This window comes from Octopus bimaculoides, chromosome 14 (genome assembly GCF_046866305.1).
Source record: "Octopus bimaculoides isolate indiv1 chromosome 14, ASM4686630v1, whole genome shotgun sequence".
NCBI classification, from domain to species: Eukaryota; Metazoa; Mollusca; class Cephalopoda; order Octopoda; family Octopodidae; genus Octopus; species Octopus bimaculoides.
The window spans coordinates 45096121-45118620 of NC_142941.1; the positions used below are offsets into that span (position 1 = coordinate 45096121).

The 22500-nt window shown below is 40.7% G+C and overlaps 1 protein-coding gene across 5 annotated transcripts in view; it reads right to left on the reverse strand.

The window, feature by feature from the left end:
* Positions 1 to 22500, reverse strand: part of LOC106872896 (protocadherin beta-3) — a 97743-nt gene that overhangs the window by 741 nt on the left and 74502 nt on the right. For 4 of the 5 annotated variants that reach the window (XM_014920064.3, XM_089362777.1, XM_089362776.1 and 1 more), the window contains exon 3: positions 3631 to 3769. The exons of the other annotated variant lie outside the window; for it this stretch is intronic. In XM_014920064.3, coding sequence (XP_014775550.2) covers positions 3631 to 3769 — 139 coding nt within the window. The remainder of the gene's footprint in view (positions 1 to 3630; positions 3770 to 22500) is intronic. 5 annotated transcript variants of the gene reach the window in all.

Genomic DNA, 22500 nt, shown 5'->3' on the forward strand with positions numbered 1-22500 from the left:
ATACACGCACACACATACACATGTACGTGTGCGTATGCATGCATGTGTGTGAAATGTGTATTTGAGTGCAGCTGTGAACACACACACATACGAGTTCACAATTTATGTTTCATACATTTACATCTGTCTGTTCGTCTTTTTGATAGTTGAATAGAGTGGGACAGCTCTGCAAATGTATAAATTTACCGGATTGTGCGTCCGGCATTCGCCACGATAGATCACTAGCCACTAAACCTTTTTCATTTTCTCTCCATGTTTATTTCTGTGTTCCTTTCTGTCGAAGAGCATAGGCTCGAAATGTAAAAGACTTTCTCACTTCCCGAGCATTAAACTAATACATCTGTTTGTTGTTTACACAACTGTCTTCGTCTTTTGTTTTGTTTTGTTTTTTGTAAATTCTCACTATTTATATAGCTAGATTCCTATTCCCAAATCATTAAACCACTGACAACTAGTTTTAAAAAGGAAGACCACATTGGGTAATCCAATCCTAGATATTCACTGAAGTTTAAATAAAAGATGAGAGGGTCATTACTAGAATGTTTTTGATCACAGGTTTGGACAACAACAACAATAACAAAAACATACAGAAAAGAATTGGTCACTGAAGAGACTATATCACATCCATACTACAATACTCGATGTTTAAAAAATCCCATTATACTTTTATAATTAAATATTATTAGGAATTATATTCTTTTACTGGTTTCACTCATTTGACTGTGGCCATGCTGAAGCACCGCCTTAAAGGGTTTTAGTCGAAGAAATCAACCCCAAGACTTATTTTTTGTAAGCCTAGTATTTATTCTATTGTTCTATTTTGTCGAACTGCTATGTAACCAGGACAAGTTGTCAAGCAATGGAGGCAGGGAAGTGGGGACAAACACAGATGCAAAGACACACACTCATAAATAAATATATATATATATATATATATATATATATGCATATATGCAATGGGCTTCTTTCAGTTTCCATCTACCAAATCCACTCATGAGGCTTTGGTCAGCCTGAGGCTACAGTAGAAGACACTTTCCCAAGGTGCCACGCAGTAGGACTGAACCCGGAACCATGTGGTTGGTAAGCAAGCTACTTACCACACAGCCATTCCTGCGCCTATCTTGACATTTCTCAACAAAGCCATTAAAATCTCCAATTTTTTTCTGTTTTTATTTTTTTAGTCAAAGAAGGCAATGAGGTTCATCCTTCACAACTCTATCAGTTGCAAGGAAATCCCAATGCAATTACTTGACTTACTAAAAGCTAAAAATAGGGTCAACAAGAATTGTCATAAGCTATTGTAGCTAAAAATAATGATTGTGCTGGAAAACAATCGTGTTTGTTCTGAATGAATGACACACGAACTGACGATAGCTGGATTCTGTTGTATATTTGGTATTAATCAGTTAAGTTTGATACATGAAAAAAGGAAAAAAGAAAGGTAAAAAAAAAAAAAAAAAACTCTGCTTGTGAAGTGTGGAATTTTGAAGAGAAATAATTGGGTTAAGTGTTTAGCTCAGCATTTGTGGAGTTTGTAGTCAGCACTTTAATTATGTCTTTTAAACTACAAAGTGCAGCATTGTCAGAAGAAGGAGTCACTCCCAATGACTGGCATTGCAGCATCATCATAAACTGCTACAAAGGCAAAGGCAATGTTTTAAAGCAGAGGTTCTCAATCGTTTTTTTTCCTATAGACCCCTTTAATTTCTATTGTACTTGGATGAGCCCTCATAACCATATAATGTTTAAGAAATCCTACACTTTTACTTGTTTCAGTCATTTGACTGTGGCCATGCTGGTGCACTGCCTTTAGTCGAGCAAATCGACCCCAGGACTTATTCTTTGTAAGCCTAGTACTTATTCTATCAGTCTCTTTTGCCAAACTGCTAAGTTACAGGGATGTAAACACACCAGCATCGGTTGCCAAGCGATGTTGGGGGGGACAAACTTTTAGACACCCTTTTATGCTGGGATGGCTCCTTAAAAACAGTTGATAGATTTTGTTATTTGGGAGATATAAATTAGCAAGTGGGGGGGGGGGCAGTTACTTTGAAAATATTGTAATCAGGGGAAGGATGAGTTGAAGAAGATTCAGGGAGCTACTGGCACTGTTAGCAGCAAAGGCTTATTTCTCACAGGGTAAAGAGCAAATTGTATGATATTGGTGTTAGAACTGCAATGCTTCATAGTAGCAAGACATATGCCTTGAATCCAGAGGGTTCAAGAAGACTGGAAAGAAATGAAGAAAGCATGCTCCTTTGGATGTGCAATGTGAGTGTGCATGAAAGACATACTGTACATGTGCTGAGAAAAGAAAAAAAACTAGGCATAGGAGATGTTAGATATAGTGTGCAAAAAAGAAAACTGCTCAGGTATGGGCATATGATGTGTATAGATGAGGATGGCCATATAAAAATGTGTCATTTGCTTAATGTGCTTGGAGCTTGCAGGAGAGGGAGATCCAGGAAGGCATGGGATGAAATAGTGAAGGCAGACTCCAGGACACTCTGTCTCACACAGAAGATGACAACGAATCAAAATTTCTGGTGATATGAGGTTTTTGAGAAGGCCTACTCACCTCAGTGAAAATTGGTTCTGGAAGCATTATGTTTATTCTACTCTCCACTGACACATTAGGTTAATGCACCACCAACACCACAACCACCATCACTGAAGCAAACTACCTCCCACTATACACTACTCTACCTCCCCCTGCTCCTGCAGCCTACCTCAACCTTGTCATCTCTCTCTCTCTCTCTCTTTTGTCCAACCCTTGTCAACTATATCATCATTTACTACCCTGCTGTTTTCCCCTTCCTCCACACTCTTCTGCCTCCCTCATTCTTACCCAACTCTTGACTCATTGATATCACCCCAAAAACCCTACCCAATTTTTACAGTAATAGGCTGCTTCTCCATCCTCTCTTCTCCTGCTCCTCATACAATCTTGCAACCTCATTCACTTTACTGCTGTTCCCCTCATGCATTGAAGGGCCACCTGGACATTTCATCTCCACTATCTCTTCATAGCTCCTACTGCTCCAACAGATCATTCTGTCTCTTTTTCCCTCCCTTATTAAATAAGAGGAGCCATGCAGCTCTTCTATAAGAACCTTCTCTATCACTCCCCCACATTTCTCAGACACTTTAACCTTTCACCACTTGCATAAAGCCTACCCCAACGTCCCTTGAAGTTCGTAGTCTTGCAAGCTGCATGGTAACTTCATTTAGTGCTAGTGACGTGTAAAAAAGTACCCAATACACACTGTAAAGTGGTTGGTGTTAGGACGGGCATCTGCTGTAGAAACCATACCAAGGCAGATACCAGATTACAACACAGTTGTGGATGCATCACATCCTGTCAAACCATCCAATCCTTGCCAATGTGGAATATGAAAGTTAAATTATGATGATGATGACAATGAATATGGTGATGGCCTTCTTTCAGTTTCTGTCAACTAAATCCACTCATAAGGATTTGATTGGCCCAGAGCTATAATAGGAGGTATTTGCCCAAGGTACCACACAGTAGGACTGAACCTAGAACCATGTAGTTGGGAAGCAAACTTCTTAACTGCACAGCCATGCCATATATATAATAGAATCAAAGCAATTTAGACACTGCCCCACCTGGTATTTCTTCATAATGTCTGTTGATTGTGTTCCCTCTAAATCGATGGTCTCTTTTCAATGTTGATGGTGTGGTTATATTTTGACTCTCTTCAACTCCCTTTTCTTCTCGTATGACTTCAACTTGTGGAATGAAGGCCTATAAAATATCAACCATCAATTATTAGTATTTGTATTTCAATCCTGATATAAACTGAAATTAACTCTTGAAATTTTAAAAACCAATAACACAATATTTTCCACCATTTTTTTTTTTTTTTTTTTTTTTTCTTAAAAGAATGTCCCAGAAAATCAACCTGCATCTTATTAACACAAAGTCAGGGTTTAGGTTACTATGAAATAAACTGACATTCCATCGTTTATGATGACGAGTGTTCGATGGAACAGCATGCTTCTGAAATTAACATGCAAGTGGCTGAGCTCTCCACAGACATGTGTATCCTTAATGGCACTAGTGTAACTAGAATGTGTGCTGCCCAGGGCAGCCCTTCCGTTTTTCACCCCCAGACCCCACAAGAACTTCATTGCCAAAACAAATGAGTATATAAACATTTTTGAACTGGTTTGAAACATTACTTTTTTATTATTGGATTTATCTGATTTAATTGGTGTACAAATATAATAATCATCATTATTATTATTATTATTATTATTATACCTGTGCTTATAAGATGGTGAGGTGGCAGAATAGTTAGCACAATGGACAAAATGTTTAGTAGCATTTCGTCCATCTTTACATTCTGAGTTCAAAATTCCACCAAAGTTGACTCTGCCCTTCATGACTTTCAGCATTGATGAAATAAATACCAGCTGAGTACTGGGTCAATATAACTGACTTATCTACTGCTTTGAAATTACTGGCATTGTGCTAAAATTTGAAACCATTATTATACCTGTGTTTGTTTTCGTATTAAGATTGACAAACAATCAACTCTGTAAAAAATTTGGGATCTGGGTTTGCACCTCTGAAGCAAATTTTGTTTCTGTACTTACATGTGTAATATATTTAGCCTACTAATATGGTAAGGATTTTTCTGCTAGTTTTTCTAATTATTTTCTTCTTTATTTATTTAAATTTATACTGCGTCTTCTTACAGCTGATGTATTTGAGCTCTACCACTAAACACTATATCATCTATTAAATAAAAACCACTGATGTTATGTCATTTATTTGGATGAAGGCTGTGATATCATGTCATATATTTAGTAAAGCAATGATATCATGGTATCTAGTGAACAAAGCCAGTGAGATCATATCATTTCATCTTCTAAGTAAAGCCAGCATTATTGGTGTCATGTTAGTCATCTCATCTACTGATAGAGTTAATGATATCATGGCATCTCATATATTGAACAAAGCCAGTGACATGAGCAGATTCACTGAGTACAGGACGGATAAATATATATATTTATATTATATTATATTATAGCATATTATATTATATATATATATATATATATATATATATTATATTATATTATATAATATACAAATACATATGTATATAATATACATACACGTATATATATATATATATATATATATATATATATATATATATATATATATATGTATGTATGTATGTATGTATATAAATATATTATAAAGATATATATATGCATGTGTGCGAACGGCCATGCTACACAGCAGTGAAACATGGGCCATGAATACTGAGGATATGCTTGAAAGAAATGAAGCTAGTATGATTTGCTGGATGTGAAATGTCAACGTGCATACATGACAGAGTGTAAACACCCTGAGAGAAAAGTTGGGCATAAGAAGCATCAAATGTGGTGGCTGCACTGGTATGGCCATGTGTTACTTATGAATGAAGACAGCTGTGTGAGGAAGTGCCACTCCCTAACTGGAGAAGGAACCTGTGGAAGAGGTAGACCCAGGAAGACATGGGATGAGGTGGTGAAACATGACCTTCGAACATTGGGCATCACAGAGACAACGATAGGTGACCAGGACCTTTGGAGATACGCTGTGATTGAGAAGACCTGGCAACTAAAGTGAGATCGCAGCCACACACATCCAGCCCCGTTAACAATACTCCTGATGCATCAGGCGATATGATATGCTTGAGAAGAGCTGTTGAGTCAAGTAAAACCAATATCGTAGCTGGAGCCAGTGCTCCCTCACTGGCTCCTGTGCTGATGGCATGTAAAAAGCACCATCCGAACATTGTCAGTGCCAGGCCTGCCTGACTAGCTCCTGTGCCATTGGCACGTAAAAAGCACCAACCGATCGTGACCGATGCCAATACTCCCAAACTGACTCCTGTGCCAGTGGCATGTAAAAAGCACCATCCAAGCATGATCATTGCCAGGCCCACCTTACTGGCTCCTGTGCCAGTGGCACATGAAAAGCACCCACTACACTCTCAGAGTGGTTGGCGTTCGGAAGAACATCCAGCTGTAGAAACTCTGCCAGACCAGATTGGAGCCTGATGCAGCCACTGGCTGTCCAGACCTCAGTCAAACCGTCCAACCCATGCCAGCATGGAAAACAGACGTTAATCGATGATGATGACGATGATGGTATATGTGTGTATGTGTGTGTGTGTGTGTATATATATATATATATATATATACACACACACACACATACACACACATATATATGCTGCATGGTTCATAGAGGAAGAGAGTAAAGGAATAAGGAGATGAAGAGAGAGAAGAAAAAAAAATGCATAAAAGTTCATAGTTCAACTTTCCGATGTTGTAGAAACAAGAGCATAAGTCCTTAGGTGCAATCCTGTATAGATTCATGTGGGTTAAAATCTTGATATAGTAAACATCCAGAGAAGAAAAGACGCCAACATATCAACATTCAATAACAGAATCCATCACAACACTTACATAGCATACCCGTGATCTAAACCCCCCATACTTTATATATATATATATATATATATATATATATATATATAAATATGTATGTATATACGTATGTATGTATATATATATAATAAATAAATGCGCCCTTTTAAAGCCTAGCCAGGCTCATGGGCCCGGTTTCCCGGTTTCCCGGTTTCCCGGTTTCAATGGCGTATGTGTTCCTCCAGCTGGACAGGACGTCAGTCCATCACAGCGTTACTCATTTTTGCCAGCTGAGTGGACTGGAACAACGTGAAATGAAGTGTTTTGCTCAAGAACACAACACATCGCCCAGTTCAGGAATCGAAACCACAATCTTACAATCATGATGCTGACACCCTAACCACTAGACTACGCACCTCCACACGCACGCACGCACATATGGTTCATACACAGAATAAGGCTGATATGTGAATAATACAATGGTACATACATTGGTGACACATGGTATATAAGTACATGATTGATACTTGGTACATAGTTTACATACAGCTTATGGCTAACACATATATAAGACTTATATATGGTATACTGATTGATAAATGGTAACCGGGTAATATATAGAATCAGTTTGACAATACAATAATATGGTTGACTCTAGAACACAACTGTTGTAAAATATGTGACACATAATGCATGTAGAAACTAGAGTGCACTTGGTGAAATGCTGAACACATGTTTGATATAAAGAAAATATGTTTGATATATAGATCAACATGTTTGGTATTGAGGTCATGTATTGATACATAGAACACTTGTCTGATATACAGAACACATGGCTGAATATAGAACAATTGTTTGGTATATAGAACACTTGCCTGGTGTATAAAGTACATGTTTAATAGATAGATCACATACAGCAGTGAGCTGGCAGAATCATTAGCACGCTGGACAAAATGCTTAGCAACATTATGTCAGTCTTTACATTCCAAGTTCAAATTCCACCATGGTCAACTTTGCCTTTCATCCTTTCAGGGTTGATAAATTAAGTACCAGTTGCATACTGGGGTTGATCTAATCGAGCGGCCCCTCCTCAAAAATTTCAGTCTTGAGTAAAAAAGAATCGTTAGCACGCTGGGCAAAAGGCTTAGCGATCATATATCTGTCTTTACATTCTGAGTTCAAATTCCACCATGGTCGACTTTGCCTTTCATCCTTTTGGGGGTTAATAAAATAAGTACCAGTTGATCACTGGGGTCGATGTTATGGACTAGGCCACACTCCCAAAATTGCTGGCCAAGAACCAAAATTTGAAACCAATATATAGCACAGATGTTTTGTATACAGAATACATGTTTGATACAGAGAAAACTTCGTTTGATATACAGAACACATCTCTAATAAAAAGAACATTTGTATGATGTATAAAACATGTGTTCAATATACAGAACATGTCTGATATATAACTGGCACTCCGCTGGTTACAACAACAAGGGTTCCAGCTGATCCAATCAACCGAACAGTCAGTTCATGAAATTAATGTGCAAGCGGCTGAGCACTCTACAGATACGCACACCCTTACCATAATTCTCAGGGAAATTCAGCATAACACAGAATGTGACAAGGCTGATTCTTTGAAATACAGGATCTTATCATTTTTGAATGGACCGGAGTAACATGAAATAAAGTGTCTTGCTCAAGGACACAACACACCACTTGGAATTGAACTGATGACTTCACGATCATGAAGTGACTACCCTAACCCACTATAGAACTCATGCCTTATATACAGAACATTTGTCTAACATACAGTTCTATATTTAAGAGATGAGGAATTATGTACATTATTTACATTATTTACATATGACGGATATTTGTCCTCATCTAGTTTGTTGTTAACACAACATTTCGGCTGATATACCCACCAGCCTTCATCAGGTGTCTTGGGGGAATTTCGAACCTGGCATAGAGGTTAAGAGTGCGGGCTACTAACTCCGAGATTCCAAGTTCGATTCCAGGCAGTGACCTGAATAATAATAATAATAACAACAACAACAACATCGAAAAATACCTTAGGAATGAGAACCCAGGTTCGAAATTTCCCCAAGACACCTGATGAAGGCTGGAAGGTATCAGCCGAAACGTTGTGTTAACAACAAACAAGATGAGGACAAATATCCGTCAAATGTAAATAATGTAAATAATTTGTCTAGCATATAGAATATTTGTCTCAAATATAGAGCATATGTTTGACTTGTATGTTTGACAGACTTCTGATATACAGAACAGGTGCTTTATATATGGAACATGTTACCTGAAATATGAAGTATAACTGACATGTTTTAATGATGATGAATTGGTGGTGTTACATTCTGGGATTGTAAGGCGCTGAGCGGGCAGAAACGTTAGCACCCCGGACAAAGTGCTTAGCAGTATTTCGCATGTCGCTACGTTCTGAGTTCAAATTCTGCCGAGGTCAACTTTGCTTTTCATTCTTTCGGGGTCAATAAATTAAGTACCAGTTGTGTACTGGAGTCGATGAAATCAACTGGCCCCACATCCGCCTTGTGCCTATTGTAGAAAGAGTTATATATTGGGATTGTGGTGATGGTGATGGTAGTGGTGTACACTTCAGTAAAGGTGATGGTGATGGGGTGAGGTTTGTACTTTAGCAATATTATTGTCTGTGGTGGTTGTGGTTGAAGTTGTTTAACCCTAGTCAAGCTCTGGTGGAGCAGGCCTATGATCAAAGAAAGGTATTCCATTCATGATTAGCCTGTCTTCTCTCAAGCACTTGTTTATCTAGGACTATCATCCAATGTGTTCAGCTCTCTCTCTTCCCATCTCTCTCCCTCACTTTCTCGCTCTCTCTTTCTTTCTCTCTCTCTTTCCCAAGACAATTGAGTGTAGGGTGTCATTTGGGGACGTTTTGGCTACTATTTCTATACACCAGTTATAGTGATGGTATACATGTGTGTGTGTGTGTATGTGTGTGTGTGTGTGCATGTGTGCGTGTGTTTGTGTGTGTGTGTGTGTGTGTGTGTGTGTGTGTGTGAGTACATGTGTGTGTTATGCATTAGTGATAATGTTGTTAGTAGTCAATGTTATACTTTAATGGTATAAGTGGTGGCTGTAGTGGTGATGGTAGTAGTGGGGAAAAGGTATGTTTATAGGTTAGTAGTGATGTTAATAGTGGTGGGGAGTGTTGGCCATAGTGGTGGTGTTATACATGTAGTATAACATCGAAAATATTTTAGTTTTTATTGATGGAGGAGATCCTATATAGTTTTAGAGATGCGAATGTTGGTGATCGTGGTGGTGATGGTGGTGGTACTGCTGCTGTTGCTGCTGGTGATAGTTGGGACGATGGTTTGTAGTTGAACTAAACAAATGAAATTATTTAGGATGTCATTCATACAAAGACATTTATTGAATGAAACAAAAACAAGAAAAAAAGAAAACGAAAAAAAAAAAGCAAGACATTTATTTATATATTTATATATTTATTCGGTTTCTTTGGGTGTTTTTTTTTCATCAAACATTTATTCAAACATTCATTCAAGTATTTCTTCAGTCAAAAGAAAAGTAAATAAAATAAATAAATAAATAAACAAATAGATAAAAAAAAAACCTTCAATTAAGCATTCAACTGGCGACCATTCATCGAATCCAACATTTATTTAGTCAAATCTTTTGAGTCAAACATTCATTCAGTCAACTTTTCAATCATACAATCAGTTAAATGTTCATTCATTAGTCATTTGAATCGCTGTTGTTTTTGTTCTTTAATATGACTGATGTATTTGATTATTTCTTGCCAAACGCCACCATACACACACACACACATGCATGCACACACCGTCAGCAAAAACACGCACCTACCCTTACATGTGCATTCTTTTGCTCTTATGCACGCAGACACAGATATGCAGGAGCTCATACATACACAAATACACATATAGACACATATATATATATATATACACAAACACACACACACACACGCACATACACACACATATATATAATATGCCTTGCATTGCATCTTTCCATATATTAGATATTCATTCACAAACACACACTTTATAGTACATGCATACACTTACACACACACACACACACACACCAAATGCAAATGCAAAACTCCGCCATCACTTCTACCAAATACTACCACCCACTATTCAAGTTGTCTACACACACATGCATACACTCACACACACAAACACATGCACACATACACAAGCACACATATGCATACAGGTCCATAAGCACACACAGATACATGCAAACACATACACACACACATGCATGTGCTTCATAAGTGAAATTTACTATTGCACTTACACACATGTAAGCACACAGACTCACACATGCACGCAAGCACACACACATGCACGCAAGCACACACACATTCTTGTTCAGCCACCATAACCTGTATTCAACTTGCATGCTCTTGCTAAATGTACACGCGCACACACACACACAAACAAACACACACACATGCATACGTACAGATGTTCTCATGCAAACACAAGCGCGTGCGCACACACACACACATGTATATGTACAGATGTGCTCATGCAAATACACACATACAAATATACACACGCAAGCATGCATACATACAAATGTGAAAATACACACACACACTACTCTGCTCTTCAATATCACAGCTACTATTCAACACATGAACACACACACATAAACAGAAGTACACATGCACGTACATACACGCACATACATGCGCGTGCAACCCTAGTCAGTAACACTAGTCCCATTCTACACACACACCAATATCATCAGTACCATTCCACAAAACACGCGCACACACACTCATGCACACACACACATACGCACATATGCACGCATACATGCACACACACACATGCACAGAAATACACACATACATGCACACACTCACACACATGCATGCGCATGCCCACATACACATACATGCACACGCGCATGCATACGCACACACATACATACATACACACACACACATGCGTACACATACACATACATGCATGCATACTCACAAATACACATACTCAGAAATACACACATTCACGTACGCGCAGGCACGCACACACACACACACACACTTATGCACGCGCAGGCATACACACACACATACACTTCCCTAGTCATCAATATCACAACTACCATTCCACATGCCTCCTCCCACATCATACACACACACACACACACACACACACACACACACACAACACAACACAATCCATCCACCATCGCCACCACCACCACCACCATTACTAACTACCCCTCCTCGCTGCCCAACCTTAACCACGTCCTCTCCTCCTGCTCCAGAATGTAAGGCAGAGTTTTTACAGTATTATTCAAGGGACTGTCATCAGCGAAGACAGCTCTCAGTGCTGATTGGAATTTCACAGATAGAATTATCAAGAACAATGGCAGGGAGAACCCTGGAAAGCCAATGCTGCTTGCTTCGACCCAATTTCAAAGACTGCTGCTTTTCGATAGATCAGCCATCCCCTGTGCATTCAAATGGTGGTGGTGGTAGTGGTGGCGGTGGCGGTGTTGGTAGTGACGGTGGCAGCAATAGTAAAGATAGTGGTGGTGGCAGCAGCAGTAGTAGTAGTGGTGGTGGTAGTAGTAGTTTCTGTTGCTGCTGCTGTTGTAGGCTCAGTGAGAAGAAGAAGAAAACCATAGTTCATTGTACTAATAGCAGCAGATATGCTGTATTGGGATATTGAGTGGATGTGTTGAAAGCAGCAGCAGTAGTAGCAGTAGTAGCAGTTGTAGTAGTAGTAGTAGTAGTAGTAGTAATTTCGGGTTGCAATATAATGTTATATCAATAATACTAGTAGTCGATACACTAGTAGCATGAATGGAGATGGGAAGGGCTACAGTGATGGTGGGGGGAGGGGAAGGCAGGTGTTGGCGGAGGGGTGGGTGGGTGGGGGTATTGGGAGGACGGGGGAGGAGGGTGGCAGCAATGACAACAATGACTACAACGATGACAACGATGATGATGATGATGATGATAATGATGACCACAATGATGATGATGGTGGTGGTGGTAATGGTGGTGCAGTGTGGTTGGCAGTTGTAACAGTGGTGGTGGTGGTGGTGATGGTGGCAGCGACGGCGGCAACAGTAGTAGTAGTAGCAATAGTAGTAGTAGTAGTAGTAGTAGTAGTAGCAGCTACTGTGGAAAATAGAGTAGCAGCATCACCATTGCTAATAACAGTAGTAGTAGTAGCAGTAGTAGTAGTAGTAGTAGTAGTAGTAGTAGTAGTAGTAGTAATAGTAGTAGTAGTAGTAATAGTAGTAGTCACAGCAGTAGTAGTAGTAGTAGTAGTGTCAACAGCAGCAGCTGCTGCAGCAACTACAAGGGCTGCACCAGCAACACAACCACCACCACCAACAACAACAACAGCAGCAACAGCAACACCACCAGTAGCAGCAGCAACAGCAACACCACCAGTAGCAGCAGCAGCAACAATAGTAGTAGAAGCACAAGAACTAACAATACCGTACATACATCAACAGCATCGACAAGAAACACTATCAACGCCGGCAACAGCTGCAGCAGCAATACTATTGTCACTACAATCAGCAGCGCCACCTTCATCGATAACAGCAGCAGTAACAACAACGCAACCACCAGTAGCAGCAGCACAATATCGCCATCGAAAACACCATTACCATCATTATCATCATTGTCACCATCATTACTATCATTATCATCATCATCACCATCATCATCATTTCTAACACCAGCAACACTTTCAACACCATCGCCTTCAACGTTTGCAACGGCGTAAGCACCAGTAGGATAACAATATCAAACAAGACGACCACAACTACACCATTGTCGTCTTCCTTGATAACATCGCCAGCATCACAGTCAAGAACGACAACAAACACAACACAACAGCCAGCTAGTAGCACAACAAAACTGCCACGACACCGCCACCGACAATTTCGCTAATAACAACATCATCAACAACAACAACCACCACAACAACCGCAACATCAACATCGATGCAATCACCACATTCGCCAGCAATACTGTGGCCTGTAGCACAATAATGATCGACAACAAACGCTGCCGCCAACTCTAGTAACACAACAATATCAACATAAACATTTACTATCATCACCTTTGCCAATAACAACACATGATCAGACCACCAGTAATGCTACAATAACAACATCAACATCAACAGCAACACCACGATCTGTTGTTCGACAATATGTCCAGCAATAACACCTTTACTTTTATCAATAATGATAACATAACTACCAATAACACAGTCGTATAAACATCAGTAACAACACAATGTCTAATATCACAATAATGTCGACGTGTACATCATTTGCTATCTAAACCAATAACAACACAGGCATTAGAAACATAACAATATGTCCATCAATAACGCCACCATCTTCACCAACAATGCAACAATATCAACACCAATATGACCGTTTATCAACAACAACAATACCACCTTCATCAATAATGACAATACAACCACTAGTAATGTAGTAGTATAAACATCAACATTACTAGTAACAGTACCATTAATTGCATGACAACATCAATAGTAACAAACACTTTGTCAATAACAACAACATGACCCTAATAATGCAACGATATCAAGATCAACAACATAACCAGCTCCAATAACAAGATGACCCCTAATAATGCAGCAATATCAACATCAACCCCATTTCCACCTTCACGAATATCAAAAACAATATGACCCCTTCCACGCCACCAATAATGTAACAATATCAAAATCAGCACCACCACCGTCATCACCTTTTCCAATAACAACAACGTGACCCCTAAAGATATGACAATATCAACATCAACACCATTGCCACCTTCACCAATATCAACAACAATATGACTCCCCCCCCCCCACCAATAACGCAACAACATCGAAATCAACACCACCACCTTCTCCAATAGCTACAATATGACCCCTAATAATGCAACAATTCAACATCAACATCATTGCCACCTTCAAGAATATCAACAACAATATGATCCCTAATAACACAACAATATGTCCATCAAAAAACAATACTGTTATTATTTAGTTGCACAACAACACCAACATCAACAACATTATCACCTTCACCAATAATAACAAAACAACCACAATATATACAAACCACAATATATACGAACCACAATATGTCCACCAACAAACAACAAACACCATCTTCACCAATAACAACAACAACAACATGGGGACCATCACCCACCCCAATAACAAAACAATATCAACACCACCAGCACCACTACCACCACCACCACCACCACATTCACAATCAACACCATTGCCACCACCTTCCCCAGTACCACCCTACCATCAAAAATAGCACAACACCATCAATAAATACATTATCATCATCATCGTCATCATCATCATTGTCATCATCATCATCATTGTCATCATCATCATAGTCATCATCGCTGTCATCATCATCATCATCATCATCGCCGTCATCATCATCATCATCATCATAGTCATCATCGTTGTAGTCGTTGTCATCATCTTCATCGCCATCATCATCATCATCATCGCCGTCATCATCATCGCCGTCATCATCATCGCTGTCATCATCATAACCAACACCACCATCTCATTTATTTACCAAGCAAATGTGGGAACCTTTACATGGTCGTTCGACCTGCTAAAAACAGCAGCCAAACCTTCCTCAAATCACACCTGATTGTCTTAAAAGTAAAGGACATGTTGGCTAATGTCGTTGTGGTTGTCTTCAAAGACAGGAGGAAAAAAAAAAAAAGGACAGGATGGGCATGACAGGAATGCTGTTTGCTGCTCATAAACCTGCTCCTACAGGGCTGACCTAGGGCTAAATAACAACAACAACAATAACAGCAACGATACTCCCCCCCTATCCCACTAAATAATCGCACCACCATCAACGACATCACCATCATCATCATCACCATTATCATCACTATCACCATTATCATCATCATCACCATCATCATCATCAACAGCAGCAGTAGTAACGCAAAACAACTGCACTCCCTCCACCCACGACCATCCCACTCTAACCACCCACCCCTCCAAAAAAAATCAACAGCACCACCACCAACAACAACAACAACAACAGCAGCAGCACCTCCAGCAGCAACCATAACTACTACTACTACTACTACTACTACTACTACTACTACTACTACTACTACTACAGAAACGGCAGCAGCAGTATCATTAGCAACAGCAATAGCAACATCAGAAACAGTGCCAATAACAACAACAACAGCAGCAGCAGCAGTTGTAGCATCACCAATACACAGGACCAGCAGCGGCAGCAGCAGCAGCAGTAGCAACACAACTAAGACAACAGTAATACCAACACCATAACAACAAGAACTCCACCACCTTCACACCACCACAACATCAACATCAACATCAACAACAATGAACCAATGAGAGAACCTCTATGCAGTTATTCAATCTGCTAGAAATAGTAGCCAAATCCCCCCTCGAATCACACATCACCATCTTAGCTGTATAATTTAAGTTTTAGTCCTTTTTTTCCTTGCTGATACGAAAAAAAAACAAATATGGGATGGGACGGGATGGCCACGGCTGGAATGACCTGGGACGAAACAACAACAACAACAATATCATCATCAACAAATCTCCAACAACCATCAAACCATTGCTAATTGTAGTAACAGTGCCATTCATAAAAGCTGTGCCTAACATGTTAACATTAAAAACTGAGAGAGCCACTGCATGGTGGCTCAACTTGCAAGAAATAGCAGCTAAATTTCCCTCAAATTAACTCCACACCCTCACGTCCTGTTGCCTTAAAAAGCGAGAGACACAGCGAACAATGCTGTCTTAGATATTCACGTTGAAGGTGCGTGGCTAAGTGGTTAAGGTAATTGGCTCACATTCGTAAGGCCGTGAGTTCAATTTCAGGCAGTGCATTGTTGTCCTTGAGCAAGACACTTTATTTCATGTTGCTCCAGTCCACTCAGCTGGCAAAAATGAGAAGTACCTGTAATTCACAAGGGCCAGCCTTGTCACATTCTGTGTTACATTGAATTTCCCTGAGAACTACATTAAGGGTACGCGGAGTGGCTGTGTGGTAAGTAGCTTGCTTACCAACCACATCGTTCCGGGTTCAGTCCCACTGCGTGGCACCTTGGGCAAGTGTCTTCTACTATAGCCTCGGGCCGACCAAAGCCTTGTGAGTGGATTTGGTAGACGGAAACTGAAAGAAGCCCATCGTATATATATACGTATATATATATGTGTATATTTATTTATATATATATATATATATATATATATGTATGTATGTATGTATATGTATATATATATATATATATATGTATGTATGTGTGTATGTGTTTGTCCCCCCAACTTCGCTGCTGCTGTGTTTACGTCCCCGTAACTTAGCGGTTCAGCAAAAGAGACTGATCAAATAAGTACTAGGCTTACAAAGAATAAGTCCTGGGGTCGATTTGATTCGACTAAAGGCGGTGCTCCAGCATGGCTGCAGTCAAATGACCCAAAACAAGTAAAAGAGTAAAAGAGAGTAAAGAGAGTGTCTGTGGAGTTCTCAGCCACTTGTATATTAACTTCACAGGCAGGCTGTTCCATTAATTGGATCAACTGGAACCCTCGTCGTCGTAACTGACAGAGAGCCACACTGACATGATGGGCATGGCTAGAACACCCTTTGGATCAGGGATGACCTGGGCTGGGACAGGGTTAAATAGTAACAACAACAACAACAACAGCAACAGCAACAACAACAAACGCAGTCAATAACAAACAATGCAAGAGAGCCTGTAAGCAGTTACACACCCTGCTAGAAACAGAAATAGCAACCATATCACCCTCAAATCAAAGCTGCTGTCTTATGCAAGGAAGGACATGTGTAATACAGTGCTTGAGATATGGAATGGTCATGTCTGGATTGACTTTGACCATGTATTGGGTCTGCCTTGTCATTGCTTACCTGGGGTCTAAACCACAACTGCTGCTGTTGCTACTACTACTACTACTACTACTACTGCAGCCAGTATTACCACCTCCACCACTAACACAATCACTACCCCACCACGACGACCATCACCACCACCACCACTGTTAACATTACACCACCACGATCAATAATACCACCAACAACAACAACCACAACAACAACAGTACCAAGGCCACCAACCAATGCCACCACCATCATCACCATCACCATCATTAATCACCCCCGTCGCTGCCAACGCCACCACCACCACCACTGCTCCCCACACTGACAATGCAAACCAACACCACCACCAGCAATCTCACTCCTGCCACCACCACCACCACCACCACTAGCTTCAACACCAACAATACCATCACTACTACCAGCACCACAACCACTACTACCACCACCACCACCACCACCACCACTACCACCACAACCACCACAAATACCAGATTGCCACCAACATCAAAATAACCACCACCAGTACCATTGCCATCTCCACCACCACCACTACCACCAATGCCACCACCACACCACCACTGCCCCTAATACCATCAATACTATTGACAACATCAACACCACTAACTCTCTACAACAACACCAACCAAAAAAAAAAAGAACCTTTATATGACCATCCAATGTTGTGAGAAACAACAGCCACACCTCCCTCAAATCACAACCTATTACCTTACTTAAAGATACACTGGAGAAAATGTAGTCCCTGATATTCAGATTGACAGAATGGTCGTGAATGGAACACCTCCCATCATAAGTCTCCACATTCAGTTCTGACCTAGGGTTAAATAATCACAGTGCACTAGCACCAACACATGTCAACATGGGGGGAGCCATTATGAGGTCAACCAAACTGCCCAGAAATAGCAGCTAAATCCTCTTTAAATCACATCATGCTGTCTTTAAAAAACAATGGAAGAACACATTGGATAATATAGTGTTAGATATGTTATGTTTTAAAATATAATTGGATGGTCATATGTGGAACACCTTTGGACATGTCTGTTTAATCATAGCTGTCAATCTTTGGTCTTTTCGGTCAAGACTAACCTAGGGTTAAATAACATCGACATCAACAAGATTATGAATGCCATAAGCCAATGAAGGAGCTTGAACCGCTAGAAATAGCAGCCAAATCTCCTTTGGTTAAAACCCTGCGCTTGTCAGTCCAAAGTACACGCAAGGCGAGGAAAAAAATTTGATGGGATGGTCATTGTTGGACTAACTTTGATCATAGGACTGAGTTGATAAGGGACTCCAACAACAAGAACTACACTAAAAACAACACCGACAACAAGAGGGACGATAAGAACAACAACAACAACACCGCCAACACAATCAATATTGACACCACCAGGACCAGGACCAACAAAACCATGACCACCACCACCACAACCACCACCACTACCACCACGTACACTAATACCAACAATAACAGCGAAGGCACCACCAACGCCAACACCAATACAAACATCAGCGCCAACACCATCGCCAATGTCAGAGCTTTAACAACAACAACAACAACAACAACGTCAAACGCGCCACCACCGCCACCACCAACAACATCAGAGCCACCACCAGCACCACAACAGCAGTAACAGCAGCAGTAGGTGAGGAAGCTGCCTAGTTGTAGTTCTCTACCAAACTCTGGTATATTTGGTGTTTTACTAGCAACAACAGCAGCAGCTGCTATAGTAGTGCACACTTGATGCACACTGGTGATGTTGTTATTGTGTGCCAGCGGAGAGGACGATAGCGGCGGCGGCGGTAACGGCGGCGGCAGCGACGGTGGTAGCGGCGGCGGCAGCAGCGGTAGCAGCGGTAACGGCGGCGGTAGCGGCGGCGGCAGCAGCGGTAGCGGCGGTAGCGGTGAAGGTGGTGGTGTGAGGGGGCCTTCAGTTGTTAGCACAGCTGACGATGTTGATGATGACGATGATAAGGAAAAGCAACGATGATGATGATGATGATGATGGTGATGCTGGCTTCTATCGTTACCACCACAGCTGCTGATGATGCTGATTGACAATGACGACGACGACGACGGGTGAGATGTTGCTTCCTTCTGTTGTTATCACAGCTAATGCTAATGATGACGACGATGTTGATGACGATGACGACGATGATAATGATGTCTTCTGTTGTTACCACAGCTGATGTTGATGATAATGATGACAACGATGATGATGATGTTGATGATGATGGTGGTGGTGATGCTTCCTTCTGTTGTTAAAGGTCACAGTTGATGCTGTTGTTAAGGTGATGCTGCTGTTGGGAGACAACAGTGATGGGTAAATGATGAATGATGATGACAATGAAGACGACGACGACGACGATGATGATGATAGTGATGATGATGATGATGGTGATGGTGATGATGATGGTGGCTATAAAACTTGATGCTGTTGCTTTCAAACGTCGTTTATTTTAGCCCCAGGTCAACTCTGATCAAGCAGACAAGGGACCTTGTACGACTGACTGATGTAGTATTCCAAACCATGACCATCCCGTCTATTTTTGTTTGTTTCTTTTTTTCTTTCCACTTTTATTTTTTTTTATATATATATATTTTGTTACTCAAACATATTGTATGCCTCCAAGAACTAACCACATCATTATTCTGTGTGACCCCCACCCCATTTCATTTTGTGGGAGATTCGGCTGTGATTTCTAGCAAACCATATGACCACATTGAAGCTCCTTTGTTGGCCCCCTAGTTACAATACAGATGTTATTGATTTGTTGATGATGATGGTGGTAATGATGGTGATGGTGGTGGTGGTGGTGGCAATAGGAGAGGTGGTGACAGCAGTTGTGTGGTGGGGGTTGGGGGGGGAAGATGTTGTTGTTGTTGTTATGGGTTTAGCTCCCATCCAGGTCATTCAAGCAGACCTATTAATCAAGTAATGTATATTCCAGGCATGACCATCCCATCTTCGTGAGATGGTGCCTCGGACTAAATTTAACCTAATGTACCTGTGCCCACCTTATCTTTTTTTAAGATGATGGAGTGTTCTGAGGGAGATTATTATGTTGTTTTTTTTTTGTTTAGGCTGTTATTTCCAGCAGTAGGTCAAGCCTCCACTCAGATGCTATTGTTGTTATTACTGTTGTTGTTGTTATTGGTGATGGTGGTGGTGATGGTGGTGGTGGTGCTCTGTTGTTGATGATGGTGGTGGTGGTGGTGGTGGTGGTGGTGGTGGTGGTGCTCTGTTGTTGATGATGGTGGTGGTGGTGGTGGTGGTGGTGGTGGTGGTGGTGGTGGCAGTGGTGCTCTGTTGTTGATGATGATGATGATGATGGTGGTGATGGTGATGATGATGATTGTGATTGCAACAGTAAAAGGTGATGTGGAAGGACGCTGTGACTTGTTGATGTTGGTGTCGATGTTGATGTCGTGGTTGTTTGTTTTCAATGGGAATGTTGATATCATTGTCACTGCTACAACTGCTAATAATGTTGCTACTGACGATGATGATGATGATGATGATGATGACAGCAATGACAATGACAAAATGATGGTGGTGGTGGTGGTGGTGGTGGTGCTTTAGTTGTAATGATATTGTCGTTTTTGCCCCCAAGTCGACCCAGATTGGACAAACCTATTATCAATCAGAATTCTTCCAGCCATGACCACCTCATCTGTTTCCTTTTTTTTTTTTCTCAGACATAACACACCTTCAGTTTACATTATCCACAATGTCCACTCCTCTTTTTTTTTGTTTTGTTTTTAATACAGTAAGACATGATTTAATGTAGATTTCGGTTGCTATTTCTAGCAAGTCAGGCAACCACATAGAGGCATGTTGATGGTTTCCTGAAAATCGATGTTGGGGACATATGCTGTCAACGTTAATACAACCCCAGATCAGTTCTGATCAAACAGGCCTGTGATCAAAACTCCCATCAATGACAATCCTGCCTTTTTCTGATTTTTCAAACCTAGTGTATCTAGGAAAACATCATCCTGGTGTCCTTCTCTTTTTGATACAATAGCATTAATTTGAGGAAGATTTGGGTGTTAATTTTTAGCAGATGGAAATCACCATGCAGAAGAGGCATGGATGATAAACACTGGTGACAAGAACAATATTGATTCTCATTATGAAAGGTAATAGGTGGTGGTGGTGGTGGCTGCTGGTGATAGTGGTGGTGGTGGTGCTACTATTGTTATTGGTGGTTATTGTTGTTGTCGGTGGTGGTGGTGGTGGTGGTGGTGGTGCTACCAGGTCTATAATTGTGATGGTGTACGTGGTGATAATATTCTTGTGGGGAGGTGCAGATGTTCCTAATGGTAGTAACAGTTTTTGTGATGATGGCTGTATGGAAGGTGGTGGTGGCAGTGGCGGCAGCGGCGGTCGTGGTGGTGGTGGTGGGGGTGGGGTGGGGTGGGGGTGGAGGAGGATGAGGAGCTTGCTTCCCGACAGTTTCCATCTAACGAAAATTCACTCAGGCCTGGGGCTATAGCAGAAGACACACTGACCACTCCCCCTACTTGGCCATACAGTCACCACACGATAACCATTCACCTACACTCTCCTTGTATCCTTGTCATACAGACCTCCCACATTGACCACACCCTTACTTATAGCCACATACACTGACCACCCACTCACAGAAACTCCTACAAAGCCATCCCAAGTTCTTTCAAACTTCCCTTCTTTTACAAACTATACAAACTCACATCTCTAAGCAGCCATTTGAGCTAATAGAAATAGCAGCTAAATCGCCCTCAGGCTGCACCCTGATGTTTTACAAATAGAAGTATGCATTGGAGAATGCTGCAAATTCTGACTTAAGATACACACTGTCCAAAAAAGGTGACCGGATGATTAAAGCTGAAACACTTTTGATTACACTGTGTAACAAAATTTTTATCTATTTATTGTCTTTGGTCAGTAAATGTTATTTCCTATTTGCTTCTATCTAGAAATCAGAGAAAATCACTACTATTCCTTTCAAACTTGCTTTTGTGATCTGGACATGAATGATTTGAAACTGACCCATTTT